Here is a 20,697-nt window from a genome sequence, read left to right on the forward strand (position 1 = left end):
ACAGTACAGGAATTGCCACACAACGTTGTAAGCCATGGCCGCTTGCGTTTTCATTTAACTAAAATGCACAGAAATAAGAGTTAGCGGGAATCCCAAACTGTGCCATTCAACAGAGTACGGAGCAGCATCTCCTGCTCCTGCAGCTGCCCTGTTAGCTCTCGCTATGCTGTGTGAGGATGCAGACTGAGCCCTGAGAGGCAGAGTGACTGCGAGGGAGGATTGCGCTAATTACCCGCTGCCCGCAGCAGCTGTTTTGAAGCACACTCGTGCTTGTGGCGGCATCCGCCTTGCGGGAGCGAGCAACAGCCAATTAGCATGCGCGTCGCTGCTCGTTCCCGCAAGGTGGATGCCGCCACAAGCACTAGCATGTGCTTCAAAAAAGAGCAGAGCAACGGCTAAAGGCCCTCCTATGCAGTGCAGGCGAGACCTAAAAATGAATGCAGCCCGTTTTTCTTTACGGAAAACGGACTGCATTTCAATTTTTTTAAATTGCCTTATTTAAAAAGAAATCACAGACATTGTGGTCTGCTGACCTCAGCAGGCCACTTTCCCTGTGATTACAGGCCATTCACAATGGGTCGCAAATTGCAACCTACCTCATAAATATTGATGAGGAAGGTAATTTGCAACCCCATTGGGAATCGCTAAATGTGTCTGAGTGACATTATTACATCGCATTTTGCGAGTCCCTAATTGTGAGTCGCAAAAAAATTGAAATTAGAGACTCTCAAAAATTAAATGGTCATTCATCTGGCCTTACTCTCTTAAGTGAAAAAGGATGGAGCCGTGAAGGCCTACACTTTTGAGTTAGTTCTTTGTGAATAGTCAAAGTAATAAAAGCTATCCAAAAGTATAAGCGTAAATAACTTTTTTTTCCTTGGGGAAAAAGAAGATGGTGGCAAGCGGAGCCCATCGTGAGTGCTCTCTACCCCTGCCTCGCAGACCAGTTGCTGCCTGCTGCTATTTGTCTGCCAGCAAGCATTTTTATGAAAAAGAAGAGCGGAATACTGGTGATGTCGGCTGTAGGGCTGATGTGGTTGATACATGTGTGGACTTCCCTGGGCTGCTCCATCACCTCTGGGAGGATTCACCTCCCTCATGCTGTTTTTTGGCTGGTCATGGCTCCAACGCAGACGTGCACACTTCAAGGAGGGAGAGGGACTCGCCCTGTTTCTACTGCAGCTACACTGGCAGGAGTCTCTGGCTCTCAGCAGCTGAGAGAGAGGTGCTCTGCTTTTCAGATTGGGCAACCACTGGCCAATCTACTCTCGTCAGAGGTTGGAGCTTTTCTGCTGTCCTGAGAGGGCTTGGAACAAGGGCTACCCCCTGCTGCAACTTTTCCCATAGCTGCGATGCTACTGGATGAAGTTAAAGGGAGTGTATCGCATTCAATTAGTTAGCCTTCTTCTGAAAGCTCAACATGTTGATTAACAGCTAATCTACAATATATTAGTCTCTGCTATTGCTGCTACTACTTTGCCTGCTGCTGCTACACAAGGTAATAATGTTTCTACTGCTGACTGCCCTTTCTCCACCACAACGGTCTGCGATAGTGCTTGCAACAAAACACTATTGTGTTTAGAGCAGTACATGGCCTGGGTCCAGTACCCCTGCAGGAGAAATTTACCTGGTATAAGCCCAAGAGGCAACTCTGTTCCTCCAGTGCAAATCTGATAATGACCACCAGATTTAAGAAGTCTAGGATGGGAGGCAGAGCATTCGGGGTTGCGGCCTCACGCCTATGGAACGAGCTGCCCCAGAGCATTAGACAAGCCAACTCCCTGCTATGTTTTAGAAAAAGTCTGAAAACCTGGCTATTCCCAAGGAATGAGCACAATGCCTCCCTCTGATAATCAGGTCAATGTTTGTGGTTGTCATCTTTTAAGTCACAGCACAAGGATACCCACAGGGTGACAGTTTGTGTTATATAAGTTTTCTATACAATACAGTACAATACAATGCTAAACAGAATGTTGAGACTCTTGACTCTCAAAAAATTGAGGCTATTCAGTGTAATATTTACGATGCTCTTTTTACACCGGATGCCGATACACCACGTGAGGTCGTGGGCACACACTGCATCAGCAGTAGCCAAGTGCCTGCCCCCCATATAAAACCACATGGCAGATCACTCTTCCGTATGTAATAACATTGAAGCAGCTTCCCCGTTATGTAGTGTGACTGACAAGCACAAACTCCCTGATCGGCTCATGTAACAAGTCGATTTTGGTTGCTGAGGGAGGGAAGGGGACAGGCTTGACAACAATGCTGCTTATCCTAAGGGTAGCCCTTTGTGGCAGTGTGTTACATAGAAAAGAAAACTGCTGCTTCTCTGGTCATTGGTGGTAATCAGGCTTTTGGTCAGTACAGCTCATTGTAAGGTGATGACAGCAGTCTTGTGGGTCAGAAGGCCCTCCCAGCAGCAATTTGGCTTTAGACAGATGCACACCTGCCCATTCTTTCCCACATGTGTATTATTTGGAAATTTCTGGCATTTCTAGCTGGACCAGGATATCGCTGGGCAATCAGCGAATAAGTACTTCAGAGCCCTCCAATGTACTAGTGGCTAGCAGTGGGCATAACTACGGGGCAGGTTATCTCATCTGATTCTGCGACTTCTGGACCAGCCTCTGAGCCCTCACTCACCACCATAATTCAATTATGCAAGTTCAGCATTTCAGGTCACTTCAACATTACACTTAGGTTAGGAGGGACAACTTACAGCTGCAGCAATCTGTAGCTGAGATAACTGGGAAAGTCTATCTGTTAAACTGTTTTAAAGGAGCTGTGCACGTGCCAAACAAATCTTGTGATAACTGGGAAAGTCTCAGCACTTAAATCACAGGTCTTAGAGCTACAGCAGTGAGTGGCAGATACAGAAGTGGTAGGAATGGCTTCTGCAAAGACAATCAGAGAGCATGAGGGTTGACTTACTCTGGTTCAGTCTAAGATTGAGGACTTGAAGAATCACCAATGGCACAACAATCTCAGGGTTTTGGGATCCCGGAGTTGAGGGAGGGGGATGATCCTCAACAGTTTTTCATCCAGCTGATTATGAAGACCCTCCTCGCACTGACTGATTGGGACCTGGACTGCCAAATTCAGCGTACTCATTGATTCCCAATATACCATGATGCTACTAAGGTTGATTGAGCTCGCCCTCACCCTAAATTGATATATATTTTTATATATTTGCAACTTTCTACTGAGACAAGCAATTTTCTAACGGCGCGTCCTTCAACACTGATTTTGGTTAACTCAATATCTTTTTTTGAGCAGTCTAATTTTTTTAGGCTAACAATGGACAGACGATGGAAGCTTAGGCAGACGATTGGCCCACTGAGAGCAGTGGGGGCAAAGGTCTTCCTTTGGAACCTGTCAAACCGAAGATCCACAGGGACAGTCAAACACAGTTTTGCTATACTGAGGCTGATACTCCCAGACTTCTTAAAAAGCTGTAAGGATAGATAATACAGGTGCACGACTATTTTATCTGCTTTCTAGCTCCCCCTAGTTAGTTTTCAGGCTCTTATCTCATGGTTACCTCTCATGTTTTTGTTCGGGTTCTAAAATAATATATGCTCCCAGAACAGTTGCGTAATTGAGGCGGGGTTTGGGGTAAGGCAATGAGTGCACTAAGGGCTATCTTGGTGTCCTGACAGTCTAGGGGATGGGATGATTTTTTTCCCCCTGCGGTTGGAGTGGGACTGCGTGTTTGGAGGGTGTTTGTTATTCATGTTATTCATACTAGCTATTCTATCATTTTTGTGGGAGGGTTTTTTGGTGGTTTGGTAGCATGCTAGGTACAATGAGGAGCTGTGATCACATACTTCTTAGCCTTGCTGAAGAGCGCTACCCATATACTGTCGAGATGTTTTTGGCTGATTTAAAAAAAAATTTAACCAAATGGCAGGGCAAGAATCGGCTTCAATGAAACAAACAAACTGTACAATAATTCATTTATTAAAATAAGTCACAATAGTATCCCACCATAGCAAGCAGTTGTACATATCAGTTAAAAAAACAGTTGGAAAACAGTTTCACAAACATATAAACAAATTAAAATCAATGGGAATTTTACATATGAAGAAGTGGCACACAATAAAACAAAGTACCAACAGTGAAAATCAATATCAATACATGATTGAATAATTCATAAAAACAAAAGAATTGGGAAAAAGAAGAACGAAGAGGGAAATTATTCCCGCTCAACAAAGAAAATCACTAAATCAAAGATTCATCGGTTGTGATCCCAATAGAAATATGATTACATTACATATATGACACAACCCATATTGTCATAGATTTTATCCGATTTTCTTTTTTTGTTAAAGCATCGACGCGTTTCGGTAGGCCACAGGTTTAAGCCAACACCTTCCTCAGGATATATTGCTGATCCCAATTAAGTTCTGAAAAACATGTACAACAAACCAGCATAAGTGTCTCCCCTTATTGTGGCATAAATCGACATGTTTCAATGAACCCGACCCTGCCCATGCTCTAGGCGTTTAAGTAAAAACACACATATGCTCATTCATATAACAATCTACACATCTACTGTGTTTTCTTTAGATATAAAAACCTTTGGGTTTAGGAAAAAATCTTTTCTCCCCCAAGAACAAATTATTTAAAAAATATGTATATATATATTCATTCAGCTACTCATTCATGATAGTGTAAGTTAGGTAGCTTGTGAGAGAATATTCCCTTTCTCCTAAATACGTCTCTCATATAAGACAGCATAGCTTTCAATGTTTCAATTTTTATTCCATGATCACTGTGGCAAACTTCTTTTCATTAATATATATATATTACTCCTCAGCACAAAAGTGCTTTATTTTGCTATTTACAGATATTAGATTTGAGTGTTCTTCATATATCATTTCTAGAACTTTAGAAATATTACTGGGTATTACCTTAAAGGTTCCTTTTTCTTTTATGAGTTCTTTTAAGCTTGCATAAATAGTGGTGCCATAGGGCTAGTATTCCATCGGTTGACTCATGGACAATATTCTCATAGAAGTCTGTTACCTATTAAAGATACCAATAACAGACAGATGTATGTTTAAAATTGACACCCACCCATAGGCTAGGCTCCATCTCTTATTAATCTGATCACAGTTTTTGCAGTCATACGGTTCTATATTTACCGAGATATCCTTAGTGCAGACAGGTTGTATATATACACTTCCTTGACCAAGGTTTTCTAAGTGTGAAGGAATCGTAGGTCGTTGTCCTATCAAATATCTAAAACAGATGAAGACACAAAGGTCTGTAACTCATCATAGTGTCACAGAACTTTCAGGTATTTATTCCTCAGCCACTGTCATGAAAGACTAAAAATTGTTTTCTTTAAACATCTAGAGTAGTATGAAATCGATTTACTTGACAGGGCTATGTATTCCCAAGTATCATAAGCATCACCGCCATAGGCAGTGACCATGAGGTGCGCGAAGACCTTGATTTACGTAAATGTTCATAAAGAGCGAATCCAACCTTAATATTCAACTATTCAGAATTATAGTCAAGCATTACGGGCATATTGATTATTGCTATAACCCTCAGAGGAACCCAAATTACAGACTACTCCCTCACTATATTAATAGATAGCCTCCGTATTTGTAGGTACCTTTAAAACTACTAACACCCTTCCGACGTGGAGTGGATGGAACCTCCGATATAGAGCGTCCTTACAGGGAAAAGAACACAAGTGCCTCGATTACTCCGATAACTCCCAGCGATTACATCTACACTAGTAGATACCCTCAATATAAGTAAGTACCTTTTATTTATTCAAAAGCCCTTCCAGCGTGGTTAAGATAGACACTTAGATCAAGTGCGTCCCTACAAAGGAAAGATACAAAGCATGAATGACCATACCGACCCCGTATTCAACGTGAATACGAGATATTTTCTAATGCTATCTATATTCACATACCTTAGCAGGGTTCAATGCGGTCCACAAGATGGATTCCTTCAAATATATTGAACACGGAACTCGTCCTTTCTCCGGCTTAAATATCACCTGGGAGATACAGACCACGGAACTGAAAGAATCTACTTCCGGGTCACAGAAAGTAGAGATAGAAATAGAAAATGCCAGCTCGTATGTCTGTGACCGGAGACGCCATCTTAGTACTGTATTGATACTGTTGAAATCATGTATTAAAGCCCGTTCTTTCTAATATACTGAAGGTGTTGATGTCTCACCCAGTTCTATAACTTAGAAAGGCATCGATCTTCTACACTATGCTTGATAGAATGAAACGAAAATCACAGCAACATGAGCGCGAAAGATTATGCATAACGACCCGAAAAGCAAAGAAAAGATGGCAAGGCCGCGAGGTCACCTTACCTTCTGTGAGCGAATACACTAATTAGTTGGTAAATATCTCAATGTCCCGATAGAATGTGTAGAATGACAAAGTCACGTAAAGGGAAATTAGGTAAAGGAATCATCACAACACAGATTCTTATTATCCACACCTACTTAATTTCTATGTGCCAATACTACGATTTACACTAATTCAAACAGCACGGCTGTCATTAGAGAGCGCTCATCTTCAACTATTAGCATTATTCACTTCGTTATGGCAGTATCTTTTATAACGTGAAGATTTTAATAATAAGTAAGAAGACCTCAAGCGCAGGACCAGAGAGAATGAAAAGTGCCAAGCAAAGGATACCAATAATTGCCAGGCTGAGAAATACAAAATCACCTTACTAACAGAGATTCCCACTCTTCTCGTGAATTGAGGCCTTTCCTTGTGGTATTAAACTGAGAAATGTACCATTGTTCATGGGCCTTACGTTTACAAGTCATGTTGCCACCTCTCCTGTCAAGCTTAACTTTCTCTAGGATAAACCAAGAGAAATCATTCTCTCCATGTCCTGCTTCAAGGAAATGTGGTACAAGGGGTGCTGTCACTTTTTTCATTTTTATAGCTGACCTATGCTCTTGCATTCTCACTCGGATTTCCCTACCAGTTTCCCCTATGTATCCGAGATCACAGGGGCAGCGTAAGAAATAGATCACGTTTTTGCTCCTACAATTGTTAAGCGTTGTGGATCGAGTAGTGAAACCATTGTAGGAGATTTCTTTTGCTTGTATGCACAATGGACACACATTACAGGTACCACATCTCACATTCCCAACTGCTGGAATGTTGGTGATCGTCCTTTGTATCAAGTCATTCTCCTCACGATATGTATGCACCAGCATATCTCTTAAATTGCTATTCCTTTTAAATGCAAATAGCGATTTATCCAATTTAGTTTCTTCATCGTGATTAATAATGTGCCAATGTTTATTGACTACATTTTTGATCTGATTACTAAGATGGGAAAATTTACGGACAAAGACAACTTTGTTAGGAGGTTCTTTTCTGACTGCAGGTTTATTGACCAATGCTTCGCGATCATAAAACCTAGCACGTTTGAGGGAGTGGGACAAGAGTTTATTCGGATAACCTCTATCTTTGAACTTACGCTTCAAGTCTCCTGCATGTCTATAGAAGTCCTGTAGATCAGAACAATTCCTTCGAAGACGAAGGAATTGGCTGAACGGAATGCATTCTCTTTGGGACTTTGGATGGAAGCTGGAAAAGTGGAGGAGAGTATTCTTAGCCATTGGTTTAGTGAACAAATCAACATCAAGACTCCCTTTAGATTCTTTTATGGTGATATCTAGAAAGTCTACCTTGCTATTGCTATGATGTGATGTAAACCTCAAGTTGGGATCACCCTGATTCAACCAATTGAGAAAAACATTTAGTTTCTCGATATCACCCTCCCAAATAAAGAAGATGTCGTCAATGTAGCGGTACCAGCCCGCTACATTTTCGAAAAAGGGGGCCACCTCATTATAGATGTGTTTAGCCTCGAATTGGCCAACATAGAGACAGGCCAGGCTGGGAGCACAGGTGGCCCCCGTGCTGGTCCCTTTAAGCTGTTTGTAATAGTTATCCTTGAATAGAAAAACATTCTTTTTCAAAATCAAACTGACACAGCTAACAATAAAGTCAGCATTGGCTCCGCCTAAATCTTGATCTCTCAGGATATCACGAATGACCTCAACCGTGTCATTTTGTGGAATATTTGTGTAGAGAGACTCAATGTCCAGGGTAACCAGACACTGAGTCTCTCCACAAAAAGGAAGTCCCTCAACAAGCGAGATAATGTGAGCCGAATCTCTCACATATGATCTTAGGTTACACACAATGGGGCGTAAAAAATGATCAACATACTTGCTTACGGGTTCTAAAAGAGAGTTAATGCTGCTCACAATAGGTCTCATTGGTGGGTCAGTGGCATTTTTATGTATTTTGGGTAGGCCATATATGGCAGGGGTTTTAGGTTCCATATTGTTTAAAAACTTAAATTCGTCTTCACAAATCCAAGATTTCTCTCTAGCCTCTTTCAGAAGCTCCAAACATTCTCTTGCCACCACATCTAAGTTCTGTGCATTTGTGCGCTTATAATGTTCCTCAACATTAAGCAACTTGAGCATACCATGTTCATAATCAATGGTATTGAAAACAACAACCCCCCCACCTTTATCTGCAGGTTTGATGGTCAGGCATCTATCTGCTTTTAAGGAGTTAAGGGCTTGTCTCTCATACCTATTCAAATTTTGTTCAGGACCAATTTTATTCTGTCTGCCAAGGATGTTACTAATGCCACTCTCAACTGCTTTTCCAAATGCTTCAATATTTTTCCCTACCATGGCTAGAGTTGGAGTAAATGATGACTTAGGTTTGAGGCCGGATAGATTTACCCGTTCCTGACTTTCCCGATTTTCAAAAAATCTCCTTAATCGTACTTTACGGAAGAAAGAGCGCAGATCTTTTTCTAATTGAAATTTGTCAATGGTAGTGGATGGAACAAAACTAAAACCCTTACTGAGGATATTGATTTCCATATTACTAAGTAGTTTATCTGACAAGTTGATTACTGGTGCTCGGTCTGTCGCCAGTATCGTTGACTCCTTGTCCGCATATATTCCTGCTGTTGTGGAGGGCCCCTGTTCATCTGACCCCTCCCTGAGTTCCCATTGTAGCGCTGTCCTCTCCTCTGGCGCGAGTCTAAAAAAGGAATGTAACCTCTAGTATTACCTCTATTTGTAGGATCATCTCTCATTTCGTTATCATCTTCACTGCTAGATCCCGAGGTCTCAGAGAAGGTGACTTGTTTCCTCCCCCCTCTATTGTATACTTGTCTCTGTGGAGGTCTTTCCCAGATATTCTCATTTCTCTGTTGAAAATAATTCTCCCTCAAAAAAGGGTAGACTTTTTCTTGGGAAAAACGATCCATATCTTTTCTTAGTTTGTTGGTTTTTTAATTCAACAAGTAGTAGTAGTAAAAAAAAATTTGAAAGTTTTATGTGTTTGAATGATTGTTGGCATATATAGATCCAAGGGAGATCTTCCTTTTTCTGACTAACGGTCTTGCTTGGCACCCCTCTCCCTTGGTACAGGGGTCCCTTTCTCTCTGTTTGAAACTTTGGCTGATTTAAGCCACACATTATGCCTCAGTTAAAGATAATGTCACAGAATGTAGCTGGCCTTAACCTCCCCTTTCAGCGTTGGTTGGTTAGCGAGGAGATTTTTGCCTACAAGCCACAGACTGTTTGTTTAACAGAGACTCATCTTGCTTATGAAGATTGGTCTCTTATATGGGAGTGTGGGTATAATCCTGTTATTAAACTAATCAATTGATCTCTATATGTGGGGGTTGCCATACTTTGATCTAGAAATTTGGAATATACAATCTTGAAAACCGCTTCTGACCCTAAGGGTAGGTGAGTGATTGCTCAGATTATGGTTCTCACTAAGATCACTATCTGTTTTGTATATGGTCCAAAGATTGATGATCCAGGCTTGTTTGATTGACTGAATTTAGAGTTATTGGAGTGGCCAGCGGACCCAGTACTTCCTGGACATTTTAATTGTATTATGAACTTTGCGAATGACACTACTAACCAGGCTGCTTATCCTCAAATGGTGAAAACTACAGCTGCCATCTAGGACTTAGCTCAGGTTCATGATTTAATTGATGTATGGTGGACGTTATATATCCTATGAGACCTGGCTAGACTTTTTTTGCACCACATAGGCAGTACGCCAGACTCAGTATGTTTTTTTCCCCAATGATCGATTCAATCTGCTTGCATGGAGGTGTGTCCTCAAATCACCTCAGATCATTATCCCGTCCCCCTGAGACTTCAGCTACCCACTTCTAGTAAGGAATGGCCTCTCTTTACCTTTCTCCGATCACTCTTTTCTTAATCTGCTTATAGAACTCATGTGACTGACTGTCTCAGGGAATATAAAGCAGTTAATATTGGTTCTACTTTACCCCAGGTTGTATGGACACTATAAAGTCTTATATACAAGGTGCCATGCTCCAGTATATTTTGCACACTGACAGGCAAGAGAAAGATGAGGTTTCTAAATGTCGCAATCAAATGCAGGAGGCAGAAAATCAGCATGCCCAAACAGTTAGGGATAAAAAGCAGGATGAGTGTTCTGCCTATTTACCACAGATGAAGCTTTGTTGTTTATTGGAAGGAGGGATTCGGGAAAAAGCTGAGACTAAGTATCATAGTAATAAAGCCCTTCCATATGATTATGGGGAAAATATTGGTTGAGTGGCTGCACATCAAATCCAGAAAAATGACATAGGAACATATTTAAATGCATTAGGGAAAAGCTGGTACTCCTCACTAGGGCCCCCAAGCTATAGTGGAACAATTCACAGATTTTCTATAAAGATATCTATGGTCGCTCATTACCTACCCAACAACCAGAGATCGATGCATACATACAAAGTGCTTTTCTTCCCTGCCTTGACCGAGATCAGTCTGCAGGGCTTAAGGTAGATATTACCACTCATTAGAGGCAGCAATCAAATCTTTACCATAGGGAAAGGCAGCAGGCGAGGATACTAGCCCTTTGGAATTCTTTAAGACATTCAGCAAGATATTGTTTCTGCTATATGCATTTACTGTTAAGCATCGACAAAGGTGGGGCAATTCCCACTTCATGTAGTTCCACTATTATTATAGTTGTTCTAAAAAAAGAGAAACCCCCAGAGAAGGGAGGTTCATATCAGCCTAACTCTTACACTCTCTGATTAACTCATACACTGATGATGTTGCAATTCATTCATGTGATCCACTTTTAGCTAAGGACCAAAGGATCAAATCTTAATTGAGACTGACAGATTTGGAGTTGTCTCTGGCTACAAGTCTAATTTATCGAAAACCCATGCTGTGAATTTTCAAGCAGACCACACGGTTTCTGGGACTGTCGTAACTGCTACATACCTGGGGGTCAAGATCAGTGCTAATGTTGACCATATTCTTCAGTTAACTATGTACCTCTGCTACAGTCAGTTATCACTAATATGCATAAATGGAACCACCCTCCAATTAGCATTATTGAACACTGCAATATTGTCAAAATGCATAAATTCCCTACATTTTTGTATCTTTTCCAGGTGATTCACTTACGAACCCCGGATTTTTTTTTAAGTGACCTGAGGGGGCTATCAGTAGTTGTATCTGGTGATATGAGGGTAAGGAGATCCATATGCACCAGACTTGATTGTGACCTTCCTGGTAAAGATCTTCAACTAGATATTGTCAACAGGAGTATTTCCCCACATGTGGAAGGTGGCAGTAGTCATCCCCCTCCAAAAGACGCCTGATGGGGATGCAGTGGATATTAAAAATCTGTGTCCTATTTTGCTGTTGCCTGCACCAGCAAACATTTTAGAAAAGTATTTAAACCAGGAATTGGATGAGTTCATAACTGCCCATGATCTATTGGACCCTTTACAAAATGGATTTCGCAGTGGTCATAGCACTGAGTCAGCATTGGTTGCAGCTGCAAATTCTATATGCTGCCAGGTGGATCAGGGAGGTGCTGCTATTTTGGTAATGTTGGATCTGTCTGTGGCATTTGATACAATATCTCCATCCCCACGGACATCGATTCACCAAAATGCCTTGGGTAGCGGAAGGGACATCACACCTTAATGACATCACAGGAAGTGACATAATTTGACTTCTGACCCTGAATATCCACAGGGAGTGGTATAACATGACCTAAAAACATCACTGTAATTGTCATTGCTAAAGTACCATAACTGCATGATTACTCTAACACAACACAGTCAAATGTCCATTTTAGAAACCACCTACATTAGCGGGTTGACATCAACTTTAAAAATGGTGGGAAGTATAAGGATGTTTAACTGTGACTTTATTCACCCCTCAGTAGTCAATGCATGGCATTAGTTCATTTTACTTCTTTGGGACAATAAACATGGAGGCCCGTGCTGGAGAGGAATACCATGCAATGAGACCATTCTGTAGATTCTCTTGGTGATATTGTCTCAAGACCTCCTTTTCTGGGTAGATCCTACCAAAGAAACATTGGCTCTTGGTTCTAGAGTGATTGCACAATTGAACTTCCTGTGAGAAGCAGGAACAACTCCTTATATTTCTCCAGAAACATCATAAAATGGTTAATTCTGGAGCGTTAAGGATTGAAGTACCTTTTCTGTACTTTGGTTCTGTGGTTTAACTTTGAGACCCTTTTTGGCAAACCAACAGTTCTTACAGACATAGCAATGGTTTTGACAGAATTGGGAAGCTACAGAGACAAACCTTGTTACTAAATTGATTTAAGGATTGTATCAAGCAAGCCAGGGAACCACCAAGATTATTGCATAACTGGTTGAAGGGTGAAGTTATAATATAGAATGATATAAATTGCTTATGATGACCAAAAGTCAGAATCAACATGTATTTAACTGAACTAGGGACCGGTGGAGAACCATCCACAATTTGGACCTGTTCCGAAGAATCTTTACAGACTCATGGAATACTTCTCTCTGCAGCCCATTTATCATCTATATGTAGTACACTAGCTCCACAATACAGTAGAGTGGACATCTCAAAAGATTTCCCTTTTGGAAGACTAGCCAACACAGAAAGCAGAAAAAGCACGGTATGGGAATTTCTAGATGTTCCAACAAAGGGAATTTGATGCTCACCTGCCTTTTTCCCCTTTACAAAGAACTAGTCATTTCCCAAAGGCCTCTGTGGACGTAAAGAAACAATTGGACTAAGTGTTCGGATGGGCCCCAGTACATGTAGAGTCTATTCTTCTGTTGGTGTTCTATAACAAGAACTGAAAGTGTTCCTTGAGCTGAACAAATATACATGGATTTCTCTCCACTTGCAGTTGAAGGATCCTCAAGATCTTTTCCAGTATTCTGGTAAAAAGAACTCTAGTACTCCAGGCAACAGGGGAAGTTTGAGATTTGAGCTTCTCTGACCTAAGTTTCTATAGATGGTTTTCAATAATAAATGCCAGACCTGTTAGTTTGTGGATAGTTGCAGAGCGAGCAGAATAAATCAGCACGTTCAATATATCCTCTCTGAGTCCTCTCCATAACAAGGTCATTAGGGTTCTCTCAATACAGGTTATCTCGGCCTCTGTCTGTGGAAATCTGGAGATATACGTAAGGACATCACTGCTCTCCTGCTGAATATCACACAAGGCTTTCTCAGAGGAAACCTCCAGATCTAATCACTCAAATGTTTCCCTGAAGCTTTCCAAGAAATTATACTTATTGACAATACTGGGATCTCCGATGTAAAGAAGTGACGTAGCCCAAGCCAATGCTGGTCCGGTCAGAGCTCTCATTAGATAACCCACCTTAGACTTATCTTCAGTGAATTGCATTGGATGGAAGGTGAAGTGTACTGTCAAGGCACACAAAAACCCTTAATTTATTTCTAAAAAAACATGGAATAGAATATGACATCATTGGAAGATCTGATCCTCTGGTAGACAAGGCCTGTCTTAACAACAAAGTTTCGTTCCATAGTTGCAGGATTTCCTGAGGCTGTTGTTGTCATTTGCAAGAGTCTGGGAGCGATCCACTGAAGGTCCTTGGTAGAGATCCATTAATCAATCAATGAATTTGTAAAGCGCGCTACTCACCCGTAGGGTCTCAAGGCGCTGGGGGGAGGGGGATCCGCTACTGCTCGAAGAGCCAGGTCTTGAGCTGTTTCCTGAAGGAGAGATGGTTCTGGGTCAGTCATAGGTGGGTGGGGAGGGAGTTTCATGTCTTGGCCGCCAGGTAGGAGAAGGGTCTTCCTCCGGCGGTGGTCTTGCGGAAGCGCGGGACGGTGACAAGGGCGAGGCTGGCGGAGCGGAGGTGGCAGGTGGGTGTGTAGAATGTGAGGCGGTTGTTGAGGTATGTGGGTCCCATGTCGTGGAGAGCCTTGTGTGCGTGGGTGAGGAGTCTGAACGTGATCCTCTTGCTGATGGGGAGCCAGTGCAGGTCTCTCAGCTGGGGAGAGATCTTGCTGAAGCGGGGGTGTCCAGGATCAGTCGTGCAGAGGCGTTCTGTATGCGCTGGAGTCTTTTCTGTAGTTTGGCTGTGGTTCCAGCGTAGAGGGTGTTTCCGTAGTCCAGTCGGCTGGTGACGAGGGCCTGGGTGACCGTCTTCCTGGTGTCGGTGGGGATCCACCGGAAGATCTTTCGGAGCATGCGCAGGGTGTTGAAGCAGGATGACGAGACGGCGTTGACTTGCTTGGTCATCGTGAGGGCGGAGTCCAGGATGAAGCCCAGGTTGCGAGCATGGTCCGTTGGCTTTGGAGCAGAGCCCAGGGCAGGGGGCCACCAGGAGTCGTCCCAGGCGGAGGGGGATGTTCCCAGGATGAGGACTTCTGTCTTATCTGAGTTCAGTTTCAGCCGGCTGAGCTTCATCCATTCCGCAACGTCTTTCATTCCTTCCTGGAGGTTGGCTCTGGCTGTGGCGGGGTCGTTGGTGAGGGAGAGGATCAGCTGGGTGTCGTCGGCGTAGGAGATGATGTTGAGGTTGTGTTGGCTTGCGATGGCTGCGAGGGGGCTCATGTAGACATTGAAGAGGGTGGGGCTGAGCGAGGATCCTTGTGGGACGCCGCAGATGACTTCGGTGGCCACGGACTGGAACGGGGGAAGGCACACTCTCTGGGTTCTGCCAGCGAGGAACGAGATGATCCATTCCAAGGCCTTTCCTTGGATTCCGATGTTGCTGAGACGCTGTATCAGGGTGCGGTGGCATATGGTGTCGAAGGCTGCCGAGAGGTCCAGGAGGATGAGGGCAGCTGTTTCCCCGTTGTCAAGCAGGGACCTGATGTAGTCGGTGGCTGCGATGAGGGCGGTCTCGGTGCTGTGGTTTGCTCGGAAGCCGGACTGCGAGGGGTCGAGGGATCCGTTGGTCTCGAGGAAGGCGGAGAGTTGTTTGTTGACGATCTTCTCGATGACTTTGGCCGGAAAGGGGAGGAGCGAGATGGGGCGGAAGTTCTTGAGGTCCGTGGGGTCCACGGTGGGTTTCTTCAGGAGGGCGCTGAGCTCGGCGTGTGTCCAGCTCTCTGGGAAGGTGGCGGATGCGAAGGAGCTGTTGATGATGTTCCGGAGTTGGGGTGCGATGATGGAGTCGGCTTTGTTGAAGATGTGGTGTGGGCAGGGGTCGGTTGGGGAGCCGGAGTGGATGGTGTTCATCGTGTGGGTGGTATCTTCGGTGCTGACCGTCGTCCAGGTGCGGAGGGTGGTGGTGGGGGGCGCCGGATCGGTGGTAGGGTGCGCGGTCTGTGCGCCGAAACTGTTGTGTATGTCGGCAATCTTGCGGTGAAAGAACGAGGCGAGTGAGTCGCAGAGGTCCTGCGAGGGTGTGATGTCGTTGTTGCAGGCGCAGGGGCTGGAGAGCTCTTTGACGATGCTGAAGAGTTCCTTGCTTTTGTGGGAGTTGTTGTCCAGTCGTTCTTTGAATGTGGTCCTTTTGGTGGTGCGGATCAGTTGGTGGTGTTTGCGGGTGGCGTTCTTGAGGGCTGTCATGTTTTCTGTAGTCTGGTCGTGGTGCCAGGCTTTCTCGAGGGTACGGCAGGTTTACTTGGAGTTTTTAAGGTCGTTGGTGAACCAGGAGGCTTTCTTGCTGCCGTGTCTGCTGGGGGGTACTTCAGTGGTGCGAGGTCATCGGCGCAGTTGGTGAGCCACTGTGTGAGGTTGCGGGCTGCTTCGTTGGGGTCCGTCGTGTTGGTGGGGGGGTTCTGGCTGAGGGAGGTGGTGAGCTGGTCGGCGGTGATCTTGCTCCAGCTTCTGCGTGGAACCTGTTGAGGGTGGTTGTGGGTCGTGGTTCTCCTGAAGTTGAAGTGGACGCAGCTGTGGTCTGTCCAGTGCAGTCCGGTGGAGTGGCTGAAGGAGATGTCCCTGCTGGAGGAGAAGATGATGTCAAGCGTGTGGCCGGCGATGTGGGTGGGGGTGTTCACCAGTTGCTTGAGTCCGAGGTTGGCGAGGTTGTCCAGCAGGGTGGCAGTGTTGCTGTCATTGTTGTTCTCCAGGTGGAAGTTGAGGTCTCCTAGGAGGATGTAGTCTGAGGAGGAAAGGGCGTGCGGGCTGACGAAGTCTGCGATGGCTTCGCTGAATTGTGTGCGTGGTCCCGGGGGTCTGTAGACGAGGGTGCCTCTGAGGGTGGTCTTGGGGTCGATGTGTATCTGGAAGTGAAGGTGTTCGGCGGCGGTGAGGGTGTCGTCGGAGTTGGTCGTGATTCGGATGGTGTTTCTGTGGACGATGGCGATGCCTCCTCCGGCTTGGTTGACGCGGTCCTTCCGGGCGATCTTGTAGCCATCCGGGATGGCTATGGCGATGTCAGGAGCTGAGGAGGCGTTCATCCATGTTTCTGTGAGGAAGGCGACGTCTGGTGATGTTTTGTCGAGAAGGTTCCAGAGTTCGACGGCGTGCCTGTGGATGGAGCGGGTGTTGAGCAAGATGCACTTGAGGTGGTCGTTGCTGGAGACTGGCTTGGTGGGTGCGGTGCAGGATCAGGTGCAGGTGAAGTTGCAGGCGTGGCAGGTGAATTCTCTGTGGGTGCGTTTCGGGTAGGCTTGGTAGCAGCTGGCTGTCGGCCGGTGTTGAGTTCGTGGAGGGTGGCGGCGTCGTATCTCTGTCGAGTTGGCTGGCTCCGGCGGGGTCCAGGGGTTCTGGCGCTCGGCGCGGTCCAGGCGTAGACGGGCTTGCCTTTGGCGCGCCTTTGGCGCACAATCGGCGCACCCGCTGCGCGTGCCCGCTGCGCGTACGCGCGATCCCCGCCATATATGGCGAAGTGGGAGGGAGGAGCAGCTGGGAGGCGGGAGCGGGGCGGCGAATGGGGAGCGGGTGCCAAGAGAAGGGGCGGGGCCGCAGGAGAGTAGCGGCGGGGAGCAGAAGGGGGGGGGTGGAAAGAGCGGGAAGACGGAGTGGGAGAGCGAGGGCAAGCCTGGGCAAGCCTGGGCAAGCCTGGAAAGCAGGGGCCTTAAGGAGAGGCGGCAGCAAGAGAGGCCAAGAAGGCAGCAGCAGCAGAATCTGGGCACACGGGGGCCGTGCGGAGTGGAGTGACCGGGTCAAGATCTCTTTCGCTAGACTGATTTGTGTGTGCCAAAGTCTGTCAAGAGTTCGACGTTGAGATTCTCTTAGTTTCCTAGTTTTGTCTGCCAGAGGTAAGGGTGACCCCTTCCAGTGGCCATGATGATGCTGGTGCAGAGCAAGCTCCCAGTAACGAACATGCCAAAGACAAAATACCCTCTTGAGACCGGCGTGGAATGAAATACTATACAGCTGAAGGCAAGTGGATGCTGGAACAAAAATCATTGGAGAAAATCCAAAAACAAAGAAGAAAATGCTGGAACAAATATTGGACAGGGGACTTTGAACACAATGAAAAATATACAATATCTAATGCTGTGCAGCACAAGGAAGTGTTCTCAAGCCTCTCATTTTAGAGTCATTATAGAGGAAGTATCCTATGATCCATTACTTCTTCACCCAAGTTGGACTGCAGTATATAGAGGATACCTAGATAGCCGCCAACTGGAATTAGGACACTGAAAACAATTTGCCCATTGAATGCTGGGATTTCAAGAACTGGGGCCTCACCATGAGCTTTCATTTGCATATGGAGGCACTGGCGTAATGAAACTCAAGGGGGCCTCTTGCAAGGCAAGTGGAGGGGCCCCCACCAGGCTCAAATGGGAGCTCTGCAGCCATAGTGTTGTGCTGTGGGGGCCCCCTGGAGCTTGGGGGCCCCACCCGCACCACAGGGGCTGCAGGGGCCTGTATTACGCCCCTGTATGGAGGGCACCAGAACAGCAGCGAAACATGGGCCACCATGTAAGGCCCCAAAATAACCATAGCTGCACAACATCATGTCGATACTCACCAGCCCTTGGTGGTCAGCATACAGAGGGGTTGATTACCACATAGGAGGCTCTCAAGCAAGTAGAGATCAGTGCCATGGCCGTGGCATGAAAATAACTGGGGGCTGAGACAGTGGGCCTGAAAGTGGGATCAAAAGCATGGTTAAATAAATGCACTGTAATTATGCTGTTGGCCTTTTACCAACATGTGACTGCTTAAGAAGTAATAGGTCCAACAACGAACTTAACTGATACAACTTAACAAATTTAAGCAGATTACTAAAGTATAGATGGTTGACATTTAAACACATTTACAAAATCCACAGGTCACAAAATCACTGTCAGTGCTTTGCTGGGAGGGAGCTATCTCACTAGAAATGTAACCTTTGATATACAGGTAACACATAGATCTCTGCAGTATTTGCAGTCTCTCAAAATGAAAGACAACCACAGAAATTGGTGTTTGTGCTACGATTTCTGCTGTTTTCCCTCTCTATGGGTAATTTTCCTTGTCCACATTTTCCACACTAGCACAGGTGAAATGCAAAGGGGGAAATGACAGAAGTATGGATTTTCCATTTGAAATAGGCCTGTGATAAATCCACGTCAGCATCATTTGCATGTGTTACACTGGTTAACCAAAAGTTCGGAAGTTATGCTGCGGTGAAGCTTTGGTGCACCCCCTCCAGCCTGTGTATGTCATATATGTAAACTGGACCATTTGGAATCCTCATGGCTGGCTTTAGCGCTGGTGGTGCCCGATGCGACAATATTTTTCAGTTTCCCTCCCACGAGCTCCTCCTCAGATTTCCTCACTACCACAAGGCAAAAAAGATCCTCATCTCTCCACAGCCCCTTTCTCGCATATATATATTTTTCTTCATGCACTGGTAAAGGCTGGCTTTACAAATCTACTCAGCTATCCACTTTAAATACAGATCTGTTCTTTGCAGCAGGCATATTAACCCTCTGCACTACTTTATGGCGAGTCATAATTGCCACTTGAAAAAACTTGTGTCTCTCTCTATAGCAGGAACATTAATCACAAGAGTAATCTTGACATTTATATTGCTGCCTGAAATCTGGATGCACAAGGAACTCTTGAGGAAATTCGATTTTCGATCTCGCTTATATTCAGCCACCATTTTGTGTTCCACCGCCATTTTATGTTGCCCTCACTCAGGCAGCACAATGAACGAAGTTTTGTCTGCTGATCTCACTGCGACGTGTCAAAATAACCTCCTGCCTCTGTTTACAAGACTGATGTCAGGGACTGGCTGAGTCCACTAATCCCCGTCTGGTCCGACTGATCCCTGTTTCAACTATCTGTTGGTTTGCACAATTCTTTCCTGACTTTTTCTTATCTTCTGGCCTTCGCTATTCTCTACTTGTATTCTCTTGTTTCACAACTGTCCTCCAAAGCATACAAATGTGTCCTGCCACCTGCAAGTTGAGTTGTAGACCCAACCACTGATTAACTTTGTGGGGAGGGGTGACAAAAACAGTTGTAAGAGAGGTTTATTTGGGTTACTTGATATCTTGTTTTCAAACTTTTCTCATTGGTTATATCTTGTTTTCAAACTCTTCCCATTGGCTAAACATGTATGCATTGGGTGTGTTCTTGGTGAATCTATGTGCTATAAAAGATTGTGCGCCATGGAGTAAAGTGGCAGTCTCCTAAGAACATACCGGTTGTACTTCTGGGACAACTGTACTTAGCTGCAGCTAATAAACCTGATCTTCTACACTCAACAGAGTGTCCTGTGTCTCTGTTCAACAAAGCAGGTGAACTCAGGAGATTAAGGCATACCCTGCGCTGCCAGGCCTAATTCAGCCTGGTTCTTCAAATGGTGCCCTCTGTGAGGCGGCTTCAGAGGTAGCGGTTTTGCCTGAAGGTCGTGAGGAACCCCGCAAGAAAATTCTGGAGGAATCGCGAACCACGTCAAGCGACCCCTGCATGTCAAAGTGGTCCGAAGGTCTTTTTCAGCGCGGTTTCTCCTTCCTGGCGGCTGCTGACGACTGCTGCCCTGACTGCCGCCTTGCTTTGGCCCTTTTTGGTGATGTATGGTATCGCGAGACGTTAGACAGGCCTCTGTTGGCGTAAGAAGACTCTTAGTTAAGTATTGGTGGGTAGCTCCCACTATTTTGTTTGATTTGGGTCTTTGATTCGGCTATTGCAAAAGCCGAAGCCGAGGGGTGAGTACAGTTTGTGCTATATTATTTGATTTAACCCCTTGATGTTTGTGAACAGTCCAGTGAAATAACGATGCCTGGTCTGAGTAAGTTTAGAAAGTTTTGTTGTTTTGGTTGTGAAAGGGATTCCCGGCTGGAGGACTCTTGTCCAATTCCTCCGGTTGGAACTCTCACTTATGAGCTTTATTCTAAACATGGTGTTGGCCCCATTGCCTTTAATGAGGCATGGATCCGATACATGAAGAACGATGGTGTTCTGCAGTGGCCACAGA

The 20,697-nt window shown here is 45.1% G+C and overlaps 1 protein-coding gene across 1 annotated transcript in view; it reads right to left on the reverse strand.

Moving 5' to 3' along the window:
* Positions 1-4,126: 4,126 nt before the first annotated feature.
* The window catches only part of LOC146770975 (metabotropic glutamate receptor 4-like), a 117,290-nt gene continuing 100,719 nt past the window's right edge, over positions 4,127-20,697 (reverse strand). Inside the window, exons 2-3 of the mRNA XM_085640381.1 lie at positions 18,256-18,371; positions 4,127-4,409 (exon numbers count right to left, since the gene is read on the reverse strand). Coding sequence (XP_085496507.1) covers positions 18,322-18,371 — 50 coding nt within the window. The 3' untranslated portion in view covers positions 4,127-4,409; positions 18,256-18,321. The remainder of the gene's footprint in view (positions 4,410-18,255; positions 18,372-20,697) is intronic.

This window comes from Triturus cristatus, unplaced genomic scaffold (genome assembly GCF_964204655.1).
Source record: "Triturus cristatus unplaced genomic scaffold, aTriCri1.1 SCAFFOLD_266, whole genome shotgun sequence".
Classification (NCBI taxonomy): Eukaryota; Metazoa; Chordata; class Amphibia; order Caudata; family Salamandridae; genus Triturus; species Triturus cristatus.